This window comes from Pongo abelii, chromosome 11, assembly GCF_028885655.2.
Source record: "Pongo abelii isolate AG06213 chromosome 11, NHGRI_mPonAbe1-v2.0_pri, whole genome shotgun sequence".
Taxonomy (NCBI): domain Eukaryota; kingdom Metazoa; phylum Chordata; class Mammalia; order Primates; family Hominidae; genus Pongo; species Pongo abelii.
The window spans coordinates 74,026,164-74,044,894 of NC_071996.2; the positions used below are offsets into that span (position 1 = coordinate 74,026,164).

At 34.6% G+C, this 18,731-nt stretch overlaps 1 protein-coding gene across 3 annotated transcripts in view; it reads left to right on the forward strand.

Moving 5' to 3' along the window:
* DCAF17 (DDB1 and CUL4 associated factor 17) overlaps positions 1-18,731 on the forward strand; it is a 51,942-nt gene that overhangs the window by 15,997 nt on the left and 17,214 nt on the right. For all 3 annotated transcript variants that reach the window (XM_024243517.2, XM_024243518.3, XM_024243519.2), the window contains exons 6-8: positions 3,115-3,201; positions 7,965-8,069; positions 8,365-8,470. In XM_024243517.2, the coding sequence (XP_024099285.2) occupies positions 3,115-3,201; positions 7,965-8,069; positions 8,365-8,470 (298 nt within the window). The remainder of the gene's footprint in view (positions 1-3,114; positions 3,202-7,964; positions 8,070-8,364; positions 8,471-18,731) is intronic.

Consider the following 18,731-nt stretch of genomic DNA (forward strand, 5'->3'; position numbering starts at 1 on the left):
AGGATTCATGGCAACCTGGATGGAATTGGAGACCATTATTCTAAGTGAAGTAATTAAGAAATGGAAAACCAGACATTGTATTTTCTCACTCATAAGTGAGAGCTAAGCTTTGAGGATGCAAAGGCGTAAGAATGATACAGTTTACTTCGGAGACTCGGGCGAAAGGGTGGGAGGTGGGTGAGGGATGAAACACTACACATTGGGTATAGTGTATACCCCTCAGGTGATATGTGCACCAAAATCTGAGAAATCACCACTAAAGAACTTACTCATGTGACCCAACACCACCTGTTCCTCAAAAACCTATTGAAATAAAATAATAATAAAAATATTTTAAAAAAGAAAAGTTGATAGGTAGATTTTTTTTTCTGAAGCATGCTATTTAAAAAGATTTTTCTCTCTTTCTCAAAGAATTACCCAGGATTTACTAGATTTTATAAGGTCTGGAAATTTATATCAAGAAACTTTTTGTTTCTATTGGTGACTTATGGGGAAATACTATGGAAAGCATTTATTGAGCACTTAAAAAATAGATATAGACTGCTTTTAGAGGTTTTCTGTTTCTTTATACACCAGGACACCTAGAAAAAACAAATACTTATTTTGTGTCTCCCCTTGGCAGAGTCTATTGTAGTTTTCTCATTTTTAATTTGAACTTCTTCAGCTTTTTCTCACTAGTGTCCTTGATTGCAACACAGGCGGGCACTGATCTGAGTTCTTTACCTGTATTTACTAATTTAATCTTCAGCACACTCCTTTCAGTAGATACTTTCATCATCCCATTTTACAGATGAGGATTCTGAGCCCCAGAGAGGCTAAGTAACTTATCCAACATCGTAGTGTTGGTAAGTGGTAGAACCTAGGCTCAAACTCAGGCAGTTAGCTCTAGAGTCCCTGCTCTTATGCACTGTAGCATGCTGCCCCTTCTTGAAATTTCTGTAATATGGACTGGCAGGTGAAGTTTATATAGAACTCTAGCATTAAAAAAAAAAAAAAAGTTAAGTAGTTACTCTAATTTTACCTTGTTTAGATAACTACATCAAGCATTTCCTTGTCAACCCTCCAGTGTATTCCCATACACGCTGGGTCTGTGAACTCTGCTTTTCATTCCTCTCTCATCTCTCTTGTCTAGTTTTTCTGTATCCCCCTGAAGCCAAGCAAACTATTTGTTGGCTACTTCTACTTACTTTTTATCATGGTTATCTAAATGTTTTCCTACCGTTTACTAATCCTGCCCAGTCACATTAGTAACTTAACTGCATGCCTTTTATTGGAATCTCCTTACCATACTAAATAAATTTTCCTGATTTATAAATCAGGAAAATTTATTTAGTATGACATCTAAGAAAGAGAGATGCAGTCTCTCTTTTAGTAATACTTCTCTCTTTATACTCTTACTACCTTGCTTTTACTTTGGTAAAGGAAAATTCAGAAAAGTGGGATAGTATAAAAAAGTAGCAAAACATTTTGCTACTTTGAGAATTCTAAAGTGTCTTGTCTGATGTACCTTTTCAATAATTTAAATTGCTAAAGAGCAAGAATTTTTGTTTTGTTTTGTTTTGTTTTGAGACAGAGTCTTGCTTTGTTGCCAGGCTAGAGTGTAGTGGTGAGATCTCAGCTCACTGCATCCTCCGCCTCCCAGGTTCAAGCAATTCTCCTGCCTCAGCCTCCTGAATAGCTGGGACTGCAGGCATGCACTACCACGCCCAGCTAATTTTTGTATTTTTAGTAGAGATGGGGTTTCACCATGTTGGCCAGGATGGTCTCGATCTCTTGACCTCATGTTCTGCCCGCCTTGGCCTCCCAAAGTGCTGGGATTTACAGGCGTGAGCCACCGCGCCCGGCCAAGAATTTTTTTAAGTTTAATTCTGTACGTTATCATATATTAATGTTTTACATTTACCATCACCTGATAATGTTAATAAAATCTTGTCAGTATTTCTATATTCTGGACTGTTTTCCTACAGTCTCCAGCCAACAAGTAGTAGCTCTTAGTTGGGGTATATAAACTGTACTTTTCCTTTGGGTTTAAGGAACACAGAAGGAGTCTGATTTACCTTGAAGATATTAGTTCAATAAAAATTTATCCCTTTCAAAGGAAGAATCTTTTGGGCTTTAAGCATTACAATCTTTTTTGTTTGCTGTTTATTTGTTTTCTAACTTTTAGTTATAGCAGTTTTGATTGGTGGGTCTAGCCTTAAAAGTTCTATTGAAGCAGAGACTGGCTGTGATGGGGCAGACAGCTTTGCCTAACACAAATTTAAGAAATTCCCTTCTAAACTGTATTGGAGAAGTACAACAGATTGTTTTACTTCATAGTGGCAAGAAATTGGACCTTGTTCTTCAAAGTGAGGAGGCTATCCTTTTCAAGCAGAAAACTCACTCAAGCTTTCATTGATGATATTATTTCTAATTTCCTGTAAAGGAGTCAGTACAACACTACTTTCATTATATATTTATTTATTTAGAGACAGCATGTCTGATGCCCAGGCTGGAGTGCAATGGCTTGATCAGAGTTCACTGCAGCTTCAAACTCCTGGGCTGAAGTGCTTCTCTCACGTCAGCCTCCTGAGTAGCTGGGACTACAGGCATGCGCCACCATGTCCAGCTAATTTTTTTATTTTTTGTATAAACGAGGTCTCACTGTTTCTACAGTGAGTGGCCAGGCTGGTCTCAAACTCCTAGCCTCAAGCGATCCTCCTGCCTTAGCCTCCCAAAGGGCTGGGATTATAGGCGTGAGCTACCTGATCCAGCAACTTTCGAATGATATGAGTGTGATAACTACATATCTTTTTATTAGGCTCTTTATTGTTCAAACTCCAATTCAAAATATAAAGGCATGGTATTTTATTGCTAAGAAATGTTTACTTTTATGGATTTTTGTCTGTATGTATGCACGTGTATATCCGAAGGGCTGAAGCTTTAGTGGACATGTTTTGAATATGTTGCCCTCCTGTTTAAATAACTTTGCAATCTAGATAGATGGATGTTTTCATAATATGAAAACGTCTGCATAACTACATGCTAGAACAGATGGATTTTTTCAACTAATGAAAACAGTGTGTTTCTGAAGTACTTTTGAGAGCTGCATGTAATTTTAGTCTTTCCTTCTAGGCAGGCATTCAACATGTTTTGCTGTACCTTGCAGTGTTCCGAGTTCTACCTTTTTCACTTGTAGGGATTCTAGAGATCAACAAAAAGGTAAGAACTCATTTCTTATTTAATTGCAATATTTTATTGACAGTAAGTTGTAATGTCATTATTTAATTATTTATGAGATATTTGATTGGAAATGCTCCCCTCACTATAAAAAGTACACTAACTTGGTTTATTTTGTAACAAAACATATGAGAACATTTGCCTAATATCCCTTCATCTTTCTGCATGTTTTTATGCCTCTCAAGTGGATCATATTGGATACCTGTGGTCATTAACAAACTACGTTATGAAATTACAAAATGAGTAAGGTATTTTTTTTTCAGAAGGAACGTTCCAAAGCTTGTTAAAAAGATCATTAAAGGAAGGTGAAAAGTTGCAACAAAATATTTCATTTTAATTGCAAGGTATAGGTCTAAAACTTGCTTTATGATATATAACAAGCCTTATATTTAAATATGTAAATTTTCCAATTCATTCAGTTTTGGGTTTTATTGTTGTTCCCATTTGTTCTTGACTTGTGGAGCAGTTACATGGGAGGAAAGAAGGAGCAAATTTCCTTTGAGTAAAAGAATGAATAGGATTCTACTTTAAAAAAAAGTTACTTACTCTTGGTGAATAGTTATTTATTGAACTCTTCTACTGGTCTTTAATTCAGCATCTGAAGTATTGTAGAGGACAGTATCTTGAGGATCTACTGATCTTTATAAGCAAACAAGATGAATGTATTAAAATTTTACATTATGTAAGCATTATATACTAAACTGCATAATGGCTAAAGAGTAATATTAGTTACCATTCATTGCTTATTTTGTGCCATGCACTTTGAATATTTTACAACACTGTAACGTATATATTTAATTAAGTTCAGCAGCAGTCCTAGCTACTCAGAAGGCTGAGGCAGGAGAATGATTTGAGCCCAGGAATTCAAGGCTTTGATGAATTATGATTGCACCACTACACTCCAGCCTGGGTGACAGAGTGAGAATCTGTTTCTAAAAAATTAAAATAAAAAATAAAAAGCAGCTACCTAAATCCTAAAGGAGGCAAGTAGAGGATCTAGAATTAAAATAGATTGGCTACTTTATTATAGCAGTTATTATTATTATATATATATATTTTTTTGAGACGGAGTCTTGCTCTGTCACCCAGGCTGCAGTGCAGTGGCACGATCTCCGCCCACTGCAGTCTCTGCCTCCCGGGTTCAAGCAATTCTCCTGCCTCAGCCTCCCGAGTAGCTGGGACTACAAGCACCTGCCACCACACCCAGCTAATTTTTTGTATTTTTAGTAGAGACGGGGTTTCACCGTGTTAACCAGGATGGTCTCGATCTCCTGACTTCATGATCTGCTCACCTCAGCCTCCCAAAGTGCTGGGATTATAGGCATAAGCCACCGCGCCTGGCCAGCACTCATTATTTTAAATTATGTTTGAATTGGCCTGATGCAGTGGCTCACACCTGTAATTTCAGCACTTTGGGAGGCTGAGGCAGGCCAGTCACTTGAGGTTAGGAGATCGATACCAGCCTGGCCAACATGGTGAAGCCCTGTCTCTACTAAAAATATAAAAATTAGCCAGGGGTGGTAGTGCACGCCTGTAGTCCTAGCTACTCGGGAGGCTGAGGTGGGAGAATCGCTTGAACCTAGGAGGTAGATGTTGCAGTGAGCCAGGATTGCACCACGGCAACAGAGCAAAACTCCATCTCAAAAAAAAAAAAAAAAAAGTTGAATTGCACAAGTCCTCTTTTTCTTCTTTTACTTTTTCTTTCTTTTTTTTAAAGCTTTTCTTCATATATTTTCTTTTTTTTTTTTTTTAACTTCTAAGTTCAGGGGTACATGTGCATTATATGCAGGTTTGTTATATAGGTAAACATGTGTCATGCGGGTTTGTTGTACAGATTATTTCATTCCTCAGGTTTAAGCCTAATATCCATTAGTTATTTTTCCTGATCCTCTCCTTCCTCCCACCCTCCACCCTCCACCCTCCGATAGGCCCGAGTGTGTGTTGTTCCCCTCTATGTGTCCATGTGTTCTCATCATTCCATATGTTCTCATCATTTAACTCCCACTTACGAGCGAGAACATGGAGTATTTGGTTTTCTGTTGCTGTGTTAGTTTGCTAAGGTTAATGGCCTCCGGCTGCATCCATGTCCCTGCAAAGGACATGATCTTGTTCTTTTTGTGGCTGCATAGTATTCCCTAGTGTATATGTACAACATTTTCATTACCCAGTCTATCACTGATGGACATTTAAGTTGATTGCATGTCTTTGCTCTTGTGAATAGTGCTGCAGTGAACATATATGTGCATGCGTCTTTTATATTTATAACAGAAGGATTTATATCCCTTTGGGTATATACCCAGTAATGGGATTGCTGGGTTAAATGGTATTTCTGTCTTTAGGTCTTTGAGGAACCACCACACTGTCTTCCATAATGGTCAGACTAATTTCCATTGTCACAAACAGTGTATAAGTATTTCTTTTTCTCCACAACCTTGCCAGCATCTGTTATTTTTTGACTTTTTAATAATATCTATTCTGACTGGTATGAAATGGTACCTCATTGTGGTTTTGATTTGCATTTCTCTAATGATCGGTGATGTTGAGCTTTTTTTCATGTGCTTGTTGGCCACATGTATGCCATCTTTTGAGAAGTATCTGTTCATGTCCTTTGCCCACATTTTAATGGGGTTGTTTTTTTTTTCTTGTAAATTTGTTGAAGTTCCTTTTAGATTCTGGATATTAGACCTTTGTCAGAGGTATGGATTGCAAAAATGTTCTTCCATACTGTAGGATGTCTGTTGACTCTGTTGATGGTTTCTTTTGCTGTGCAGAAGCTCTTTAGTTTAAGTAGATCCTATTTGTCAATTTTTGCTTTTGTTGCAATTGCTTTTGGTGTTTTCATCATGAAATCTTTGCCCATGCCTATGTCCAGAATGATATTGCCTAGGTTATCTTCCAGGGTTTTTATAGTTTTGGGTTTTACATTTAAGTCTTTAATCCATCTTGAGTTAATTTTTGTATATGGTGTAAGGAAGGGGTCCAGTTTCAATTTTCTGCATATGGCTAGCCAGTTATCCCAGCACCACAGGGAATCCTTTCCCCATTGCTTGTTTTTGTCAAGTTTGTCGAAGATCAGATAGTTATAGGTGTGCAGTCTTACTAATATTCCTGAGTTCTCTATGCTGTTCCATTGGTTTATGTTTCTGTTCTTGTACCAGTACCATGCTGTTTTGGTTACTGTAGCCCTGTAGTATAGTTTGAAGTCGGATAGCATGATGTCTCCAGGTTTGTTCTTTTTGCTTATGATTGCCTTGGCTAATTCAGCCTCTGTTTTGGTTCCATATGAATTCTAAAATAGTTTTTTCTAGTTCTGTGAAGAACATCAATGGTAGTTTAATGGGAATAGCATTAAATATATAAATTGCTTTGGCCAATATGGCCATTTTAATACTATTGATTCTTCCTAACCATGAGCATGGAGTGTTTTTCCATTTGTTTGTGTCATCTTTGTAGATCTCCTTGTAGAGATCTTTCACTTCCTCTGTTAGCTGTATTCCTAGGTATTTTATTCTTTTTAGGGCAACTGTGAATGCGAGTTTGTTCATTATTTAACTCTTGGCTTGATTGTTGTTGTTGTATAGGAATGCTAGCAATTTTTACACATTGATTTTGTATCCTGAGACTTTGCTGATGTTGCTTATCAGTTTAAGAAGCTTTTGGATGAGACAATGGGGTTTTCTAGATACAGGATCATGTCGTTTGAAAAGAGGGATAGTTTGACTTCCTTTCTTCCTATTTGAATGCCTTTTATTTGTTTCTCTTTCCTGAGGGCTCTGGCCAGAATTTCCAACACACTGTTGAATAGGAATGGTGAGAGTGGACATCCTTGTCTTGTGCTGGTTTTCAAGGGGAGTGACAAGTTGTCTTTTTTCAAAGTGGGAAACTAGGATCAGTGAATTAAAAAGTCATGAACTAGTCAGTGTCAGTAAACAATACTTTTCCTTCTAAGAGATGACAAAAAATACAACTCATAATTTAATTGTTCTCTCTGTGCCTGTAGGTTAAGTAATTATGTGTGCTTATTACAGTCTACGACAGAAATGAACGTGTGGCAAAGTAATAAACTGTTTCTATTTATTCCTGTATGTCCAAGGTAATTGGACATCTTCCTCTATTCCTGTATTTCCAAGGTAATTGGACAAGGACATCTTCATGTAGTTTGTTTTTGATTAAGCTGGTGAATTGTATAAAAATAAGAATAATAGAAAAATATGCAATTAGAGCGATTTGGTTTTAAATATTGTTACTTGGGATTGAAGAACATCTTTCACTTACCATGCATGAAAGACTATCCAGTGGCTGGGCACCTCTAATTAACTAAAAATTTGTCTCTATTTTATAAAGAACATTTTAGCATAAAGAATGGATCCTTGGAAGAGTATGAATAGTAGATTAAATATTCATTTAGAACGACGTGGCCTTGGTGTATGCCAGTGTCTATGAGGAATGGAATTTGTTATTAATAGATATTGACAATGCTATGAAGCAAATGAATGCTGGTGCATTATTTTGAGGGATATGTGCCGCACTTCCATTAGTGCTCCAGTATGAGAATCCAGTGGCTTACTGCTCACTCCTAATAACACCCTAGCCTCAAGGTGCTAAATTATAATGAGGTTTTAACGCTAGGCAGCAGTGTTATCGTAGTGACATGAATATTAAGCAAGAGTACAAACCACTGTGAACATTCAGAGGATCGAACTTCCAGTCTTTTCTCAGGTGATATCTGTCTTTCCCCCCGCCAGATTTTTGGGAACGTTACAGATGCTACCTTGTCTCATGGAATACTGATTGTGATGTACAGCTCAGGACTGGTCAGACTCTATAGCTTCCAAACCATCGCTGAACAGGTAGAGAAAACTGAAATTTGTCATGTTACTATTAGTATGAGGTTTCGACTAAAGTATGATTTTTTTTTTTGTGAGATGCTTTTAGAGTAAGGCACTTGTGTAGATTTTGGCTCTAAAAAACTGTAGAAATGTAGAAGACAAGTAACCTTTAAAGCAGGGGTGGGGAAGATAAACAGAAAGGCCATTGGAAAAAGACATTTTCTTTGTCATATACATGTAAATTTTATTTTTGTTCTCTCCAGATATCAAATAAATAGGTGCTAAAGCCACCGTTTTTGTTTTGTTTTGTTTTTAGTTCATGCAACAGAAACTTGACTTAGGGTGTGCATGCAGATGGGGTGGGACTACTGGAACTGTAGGAGAGGCTCCTTTTGGCATTCCTTGTAATATTAAAATCACAGGTATGGCTACTCTATAGTATTTTTTCACCTTAAAAAAATAAGTGGTCATCTAAATAGTTATTAATTATAGTCATCCAAATGTTTTTCTCATTTATTTAAAAAACTCAATTGATTTTACTCCTATACATCATGTACCTTGCTATTCAATAACGAATAAGCTACGAGGAAAATCTATCAGTTATTCATTGAACCAAAGGCCTGGGGATGCTGAGCCTTGCTTGGCCACAGACCTTTAGCAATTCACTTTACTTTTTCTGATCCTTGATTTCCTTATCTGCAAAATGAGTTGCAGCAAATGATACCATCTTAGCTCTCTTATAACTTAGTATTTTACAATTTGATGAAATTTACCCCCTCTCTAAGAAAGGTGTTTTCCAAGAAAAAATTATTACCATGCCATCTGAACATAGAGCTTAGACACAGACAGAACTTCCCAGTATACTTAAAGAGTGCCAAAGCACAAAAAGAAAATTATATACAATTCTATAAATATAGTAAAAATGTTCTATATTTAGCTTATCAAATTCAGTTGTTAGAAAAGAAATCAACTGGCTGGGTGTGGTGGCTCACGCCTGTAATCCCAGCACTTTGAGAGGCTGAGGCGGGTGGATCACCTGAGGTTGGGAGTTCGAGACCAGCCTGACCAATGTGGAGAAACCCCATCTCTACTAAAAATACAAATTAGCCAGGCATGGTGGCACATGCCTGTAATCCCACCTACTCGCAAGGGAGGCTGAGGCAGGAGAATCGCTTAGACCTAGGAGGCGGAGGTTGTGGTGAGCCGAGATCATGCCATTGCACTCCAGCCTGGGCAAAAAGAGTGAAACTCCATCTCAAAAAAAAAGAAAAGAAATCAACTATTACTCAAATTCAGTAGTAGTACATTAAAAGAAATAAGTCATGACTGTTCAGAGTTCATCTCAGGAATCCAAGGATGGTTTAATGTTTACAAATTTAGTAGCTATAAAGATCATATGAGTAAACTAAAAGAGAAAATTTTTTTTATTATCCTAATATCTGTTTATCTTAATTCTTGTTCATTAAGAGTCATTCCTTATCATGTTGAAGACATTCCTCTTATTTATAACCAACCAATAAGCATTATATTTTTAGGTGAAACGCCAAAGGATTTTCTAATATATGCAGAATAAGATAAGAATTTTTTCTATCATTTTTCCTTAACATTGTATTAGTAATAGACCAAGAAACAGAAATGAAAGATGTCGTTGTTCAAAAGGAAAAAATATTATTTTTGGTAGTAAATGACAAATTATAAAAACTACTGGGAGTTCAAGTAAGTTATTCATGAAGTTCAAAATAAATATTTTAAAAATTACTCAAGTTTTTAGATGCCTTGGACAAATTGAATTAGGCAGTTGTATGAAAATTCAGCCCTAGCAATACCTCCTGTAGTCAATACAAATACATTAAAAGCAATCTATTAAGAATTTTAAAACTGTAGGCTGCAGTGGTAACTGGGTTATTTTGAAATGGGTTATTTTGGACAGAGTTTCTCCAAATGGTAGCATTATTCTTATTGAAATGCAAATAAAAAGTAAGTAAAGGCTGGGCACAGTGGCTAAAGCCTGTAATTCCAGCACTTTGGGAGGCTGAGGCAGGTGGATCACAGGGTCAGGAGTTCGAGACCAGCCTGGCCAACACGGTGAAACCCCATCTCTACTAAAAATACAAAAATTAGCTAGGCATGGTGGCAGGCACCTGTAATCCCAGCTGCTTGGAAGGCTGAGGCAGGAGAATTGTTTGAACCCCGGAGACGGAGGTTGCAGTGAGCCGAGATCGCGCCACTGCACTCTAGCCTGGGCGATAGAGCAAGATTCCGTCTCAAAAAAAAAAAAAAAGTGAGTAAAACAAAAGAACAAAGATGATAAAGACAAAGTACATAGAGCCTGAAGAATTGTCCTGGAGGTTTATCCCTTTTTTTAGAAAGAAGACTGGATTTGGGATCAGAATCTTAGTCTGCTGACTAGTAAGGGTGACACTCTGCGACTAATTGGTGGTATGATAGTGGGAAAATTATTATTATTATTATTTTGAGACAGGGCCTCACTCTGTTGCCCAGACTGGAGTGCAGTGGAGAGATCACAGCTCACTGCCACCTCCACCTCTTGGGCTCAAGTGATCGTCCTACATTAGCCTCCCAAGTAGCTGGGACTACAGGTGCATGCCACCACACCCAGCTAATTTTTGTATTTTTTGTTTGGTAGAGATGGTGTTTCACTATGTTGCTCAATTTGGCCTTGAACTCCTGGGCTCAAGCAATCTGCCTACCTCATCCTCCCAAAGTGCTGGGATTACAGGCATGACACTGTGCCCAGCTGATAGTGGGCAAATTATTTAACCTCTCTGGACCTCAAATTTTGGAACTTTGAAATAATAGTATTTGAAAACATGATCTATGAAATCATTTGTCATTGTAAAAAAAAATAATTCAATGATTTTTGTATGTTTGACTAGGAGAATTAGCACATTATGTTGGAAGCTTTCAGTGTTTATTTCATACTGTAGAGACTTAAATCCCATTCATTTCTCCAAATTTGTTTTTCAATCTTAAGGTCTATACAAATAGTATTTATTTTAACTTTAAATAATTTTTTTTCTTAGTGCAAAAGCAGTTCCTTTGCATTATTTAAAAAATTGGGAAATTGGCCAGGCGTGGTGCCTCATGCCTGTAATCCCAGCATTTTAAGAGGCTGAGGCGGGCAGATCACTTGAGGTCAGGAGTGCAAGACCAGCCTGGCCAACACAGTGAAACCCCGTCTCTACCAAAATACAAAAAATTAGCCTGTAATCTCAGCTACTCAGGAGGCTAAGGCAGGAGAATTGCTTGAACCCAGGAGGCGAAGGTTGCAGTGAGCCGAGATTGTGCCACTGCACTCCAGCCTGGGCGACAGAGCAAGACTCTGTCTCAAAAGGAAAGAAAAAAAGAAAAAATAAAATAAAATTTAAAAATTGGGAAATAAAGATAAGCAAAACAGAAAATGTAAAACATTATAGTCCTCTTACATGGGGTTAACTGTTATCTCCTTCATGTGTTATTTTCTAATCTTATCATGTATATATTTCTATATGTTTAAAACGAAGAAAAGAATCATACCATAAGTGCTCTTTTATAACTCACTTGTTAAGAAATCAACTCTATTGAGGCATAATTTACATGTAATTAAAATGCACCCATTTTAACTGTACAGTTTGAGTTTTGTCAAATGTATACACATCCATGAAATCACATATTATATTATCTCATATATAAATCTCATATTATATATTATATATTAAATATATTAATATGTATTGATATATTGAATATATTAATATATTATTAATATATTAAATATATATTTTATTATATATTTATTATATATAATATATATAATATATAATATATATAAATATATATAATATTTATATATTATATAATATATAATATTTATATTTTATATATTAATATTATTATATATAATATTAATATATAATATATAATATTTATATATTATATATTATTATATATATTATATAATATATATAATATTTATATAATATAATATATTTATATAATATAATTTATATTATAATTTATATAATATAATATATATAATATTTATATATTATATTATATATAAATTTTATATATTATATAATATATACATATTATATATTATATATAATATATAAAATATATAATATATATTTTTATATATATTTATATATAATATATAAATATAATAAATATATATATTTAATATATAAATATATTATGTTATAATATAATATATTTATATATTAAATATATGATATTATATATTAATATATCATATTTATAATATATATTAATATATTATATTAATTATAATATATATTTTTATATTGTATTAATTATATATTAATATATTGTATTATATTGTATTAATATATTATATATTGTATTAATTATAATATATAAATATATATTGTATTAATTATAATATATATTTATATATTGTGTTAATTATAATATATGATTATATATGTTATATATAATTATATCATATATAATTAATTATATATTTATATATAAAATATGTATTTAATTATATATTGTCTATATTAAATATATATTCTGTATTACTATTTAATATATTATATATAATTTATATATTATACTATATTATATATTATATAATATGTTAATATATTAATTATATATTGTCTATATTAAATATATAATATATTAATATTTATAATGTTATATATTAATTAATATTAATATTTAATATATTATATAATTTATATATTATAATATATTATAAAATATACATTTAATTATATATTATCTATACTAAATATATATTATATAATTAAATATATATTTAATTACATATTATATATTAAATATATTATAAATCTCATATTATATTTGAGATTCGTTTCATGTTGTTGCATGTATCTATAGCCTAACCCACTTTTTGATGTTAATATATTATGAATATTTCCATCTAGATTATTTAATAGGTAGCCTTGTGAAAACAACAAAGTTGTAATCCTATCTCACTCTTAAATAATAGATGGATCAAAGACTTAAAAGTTTTAGAAGAAAACTTGGGAGAATCTTTTTATCTCAGTGTGGGGAAGACCTTTTTAAGTATGGCATAAAACCCAAAGCCATAAAAGAAGAGATTGATAAATTTGATTATATAAAAATAAAGTTCTGCATGGCAAAAAATCCCCAGAAATATACAACATAAACCAACTCAAATAACAACAGGAGACATAGTTACAAATCATACTGTAATGCAGCAATTTCCTTAATATGTGAAGGGTTCTATAGATCAATAAGAAAAAGAGTGATAACACAATTACAGAATGATCAAAGGATATTGTTTAAAAGAAACAGAAATATGAATGACTTTTAATTAGGGGAGTGCAAAGCTCAATGTCACTGATAAGAGAAATGTAAATTAAAATTATTATAAGATAACATCTCTTCAGATTCTTAAATATCAAAAAGTTAGAACTTTCGATACAATATGGTTGGTAAAAGTTTTATGCACTTTCATTTATTGTTGGGACCCTTTATGGCCCCCAACATTTTGTCAATATGACAGTTTGTTAATATGTATCAAAATTTTAAATGCATGTACTCTTTGAGCCCAGCAACTCCAGTACTAGGAATTTATCCCAGATATATTCATTTGTACAGAAAGTGATAAATTTACAATTAAAACATTGTTTCTAATAGCGAAAGATTGGAAACAATCTATACATTGGTAAGTGACATTAGTATTATTATATCATTCTTTAGCTGTATCATAAATTTAATTGCTAAATTGTTAAAAAGAAGGAGTAGTTTTAACTGGGCATAGTGTCTCATGCCTGTAATCTGAGCACTTTGGGAAGCGGAGGCAGGTGGATCACTTGAGGTCAGGAGTTCGAGACCAGCCTAGCCAACATGGCGAAACCCTGTCTCTACTAAAAATACAAAAATTAGCCAGATGTGGTGGTGAGCACCTGTGATCCCAGCTACTCAGGAGGCTGAGGCACGAGAATCGCTTGAACCCAGGAGACAAAGGTTGCAGTGAGTGAGATTGCGCCGCTGCACTCCAGCCTGGGTGATGGAGCGAGATTAAAAAAAAAAAAAAAAAAATAGAAAGAAGAATTCTTTTTGCCAGAAATTATCCAGTATAGGATAATTTCCAGGATGTGTACTATTAAGTAAAAAAAAAAAAAAGAAAAAAAAATCGGTGCAAAACTGTGTATATAAAAATCTTCATTTGTGTAAAGTATTCATACTCATGTATTAAAGGAATATATATATGGTGATGTGCTTTTGGATTTGCTTGGAATATCTGAAAGGACACATAAAAACTTGATAAATCAGAAGAGATACAGGTCAAAGGAAGACTTAGTTTTCATTATATCTTCTGATACTTTTAAAATGTAGTGCTTGTATTACCTATGTGAAAAAAGTGGTTCTCTCTCTGTGTGTGCATCTCCTTGAGATGTTAAGAACTTGACCTATATGCCATTTTACAAATGAACCGTAATTTACTTAACCGGTTCCCTACTTTGGACATTTAGTTTGTTTCTAATTTTGTGATTACAAATAGCATATTTCTATAACTATTAGTGATCCTTGCCTGAATCAGTTGTGCCATGTGATTTGCAGAATGGCAGTTTTTAAAATTCTGTTACTCCTTTTACCTTCAATAGCTGGCATTTTTCTAGAAATAAAAGCTTTAACTCATCAACTAGAGATAAACTGTAATTCCTTCCAAAAGGCAAGTTAAAGACTTATTTCTTCCCTTTAATTATCAATATTCAGAGCAAGGAGTTGGTATAATAGTCACTTTAGATGCCAGCAAAATGTTTTACAGACAAACACACATATATAAACACAATAGACTCATGGATTTTTTATTTGTCCAATATTATATAGTAATAGTTATTATTCTTAATGATGTTCAAATTGTCCTGAATTTGGCCAACAGAAACTCCATTTTGACACACTCCAGTAATCTTAGAGAATTTCCTCGCTTTCTAGAATAATGTGTCCCAGGCTTACCTTTAACTTTCCTATTTCTAATAGGGGGCCATTTTAGTAGAGAATGTCATTAGAGACTATCAGTTTCCTGGAGAGCAACACTACAAACTGGGCAGCTTTAAACAATGGAAATTTATTCTCTCACAGTTCTGGAGGCTAGAAATTCAGAATTAAGGTCTTGGCAGAGGTAGCCTCCCTCAGAAGGCTCTAGGGAGAATCCTTTCTTACCCCTTCTCGCTTGTGGTGGTTGCTCACAATCTTTGGTGTTTCTTGGCTTGTGGCAGCATAACTCCAAATTGTGCCTCTCGCTTTTCCATGGCCTTTCTCCCTCTGTGTCTTCAAATATCTTTCTCCTTATAAGGACTCCAGTCGTTGAATTTAGATCCTATCCTTATCCAGTATGATCTTAACTTGATTATATCTATAAAGATCCTATTTGCAAATAAAGTCACATTTACCAGTACTAGGGGTTAGGACTTTAACATATCTTTTGAGGGAGCACAAGTCAACTCACAACAGAGACCCAGATCTAGTTGTGTTCATTGCAGTTGGATATCTTTACTTTTAGGTCCTTTCGATGAACAGAGCTGAGAAATACATTAAAACAAAAATTCATTAGCTCATTTTCATACTTCCAAATTTAGCCATTCTTTTTTGATTATATTTGTATTTCTCTTAACTCATACTGAGCTTCTTGATTTCTAATAAAACTTTATCCTACTATATATATATATGATAGTCTTAAAATTGCAGTACCAGTGTTACTACTAAGAACTAAAGTATGGGCCAAGTGCAGTGGCTCACACCTGTAATCCCAGCACTTTGGGAGGCCAAGGCAGGTGGATCACTTGAGATCAGGAGTTCAAGACTAGCCTGGCCAACATGGTGAAACCCTGTCTCTACTAAAAATAGAAAAAATTTAGCCAGGCGTGGTGGTGTGCACTTGTAATCCCAGCTATTCGGGAGGCTGAGGCAGGAGAATCGCATGAACCCAGGAGGTGGAGGTTGCAGTGAGCCGAGATTGCGCCACTGCACTCCAGCCTGGGTGACAGAGTGAAACTCTGTCTCAAAAAGGAAAAAAAAAAAAAAAAAAAAAGTATGGAGTGAAGGTTAAGATTTCCCTGCAGTTTCTTTTCTCCTTAGTGTACAGCCCAATAAGTATACACATGGAGTGATGTGTTCAAAGGCAATTTGAAATCATTTTTCTATAGGATTAAGCTACCAGCATGACCTAATTAGATTCATTTGTTTCATTTTGTTTTCGATTTTGGGGTTTGCTGTTTTCCTTTTGAGTTTATTCTTGAAATTGTGAAATGTGTATATAGTTGAAAAGTTGAAACCGAATAAAAAGATACACTCTTGGAAATTTCTTTTCTTTTTGTTTTGAGAGAGTCTTGCTCTGTCACTCAGGCTGGAGTGCAGTGGCGCAATCTCAGCTGACTGCAACCTCCACCTCCTTGGTTCAACCAATTCTCCTGCCTCAGCCTCCTGGGTAGCTGGGACTACAGGCACGCACCACCACACCTGGCTAATTGTTTTTTTGTATTCTTAGTAGAGGTGGGGTTTTGCCACCTTGGCAAGGCTGGTCTTGAACACCTGACCTCAGGCAATCTACCCACTTTGGCCTCCCAAGGTGCTGGGATTACAGACATGGGCCACTGTGCCCAGCCCCATTTTCTATTTCATTGCTTTCTGTTTTTATTTTTTATTATTTCCTTTAATCCTGTTACTCTCATCAATAACCATTATTTTTAGATTCTGGTTTATCTTACTATTGTTTCTTTTTGCAAAAATAAGCAAATGTATGTTTGCATACTTTAAATATTTAATCTTCTTTCCTACATCAAATGCAGTATGTTATATCCTCTCTTCTATACCTTATAATTTTACTTAACATATATCTAAATTTAAAAAAAAAATTTTGATTTTTAGTAGAGGTGAGGTTTTGCCATGTTGCCCAGGCTAGTCTCGAACTCCTGGGCTCAAGCAATCCACCCACCTTGGCTTCCCGCAGTGTTGGGATTACAGGCGTGAGCCACCACACCTGGGCAAATTTTCTAAGTAAACATTTATTCGGTAGAAGAAATATATCAAGTTAATTATCCCCTACATTTAAAAATTCTAGAAAAAATCATATTGTATTACAGGTGTAGCCCTTCTTCTTTGATAAATAGTAAAGTTATTTTGTATGCTTTATGTTAAAATTATTTTTAAAAGTATTATTTGACCTTTCACAGATTCAAAGTATTTTAATTAATCATAATATTTGTTTTCTTTTTAAGTCCCCTTTTTTTCACAATGTAGGAAGTGAAAGCCCTTTTGCTGGCTCTCCTACTTTTTTAACACTACCCTCTGATATCCTTGTGATGAAACATCCTTGCTTTCTCGAAACAACAGATTGTCCACACCCGTCATCAGATTTTCTTACCACAAGACATGGAACCAGCTACTCTGAGAACTTTTAGGCCTTTTTCATTGAGAATAATATTAGAGATCAAAATTGGGGCTCTTAGGTTCTCAGGGTACATTAGAGTTGTGGGCAGAGTAATAGTGCTACTTTTGGGTCATTTTTTGCATTTACTGGGAAAAGTATTTCTTTTTAAGTACATCTGTTTGTACTTTTTTTTTTCTATTTTGAATTCCTATGTCCTCTATATTGAATTTCATATTCTTTATATATTAAATTTCACATTCTCTATAACATACCTAGTTGATTTCAACCCCAAATTCAAACTCTAATTGTATGTTTTTCTTTTAATAATTTTTCTCTTCTTCATCCACCATATCATCACATACAATATGTGTATTTCTCTTATAATTTGCCAACTCCTGCCTTTTGTCCGTTTTTCTATTGGGGTGTTTATATTTTTTATAGCTTAAAAAGACCTTTATATATTAAAGATACTACCTTTTCTTAAAAGGTTAAAAAAATAAGCACTTGACATATATTTGATATGTTTATGCTTGTCTCGTCTTTTTCCTCAATATTTTTTGTGAACCACTTTTTATGAAAGTTGACCCTTAACATAGATTTGAACTGCACAAGTCCACTTACGCACAGATTTTTTTCAATAAATACAGGAAAATTTTTTGGAGATTTGCCACAATTTGAAAAAAAAATCACAGATGAACCGCATAGCCTAGAAATATGGAAAAAATTAAGAAAAAGTTAGGTACATGATGAGTGCATCAAACATATGTAGATACTAGTCTATGTGTTAATTGACTATGTTATTGGTAAGGCTTCTGGTCAACAGTAGGCTATTAGTAGTTAAGTTTTGGGGAAGTCAAAAGTTTGGCTGGGCACAGTGGCTCACCTGTAATCCAAGCACTTTGGGAGGCTGAGGCAGGCGGGTCGCTTGTGGCCAGGAGTTTGAGACCAGCCTGGCCAACGTAGTGAAACCCTGTCTCTACTAAAAAGACAAAAATTAGCTGAGTGTGGTGGCATACACCTGTAATTCCAGGTGTAATACTTCGGAGGTTGTAATACTTAGGAGGCTGTGTAATACTTAGGAGGCTGAGGCATGAGAATTGCTTGAACCCAGGAGGAGAAGGTTGCAGTGAGCCAAGATTGTGCTACTGCACTCCAGCCTAGGTGACAGAGCGAGACTGTCTCAAAAATAAAAAGTTATACGTGGATTTTTGACTACTCAGGGGATTGGTGCCCCTAACCCTCATGTTGTTTAAGGGTGAACCATTTGTTTTTTTCCCACGTATAACTCT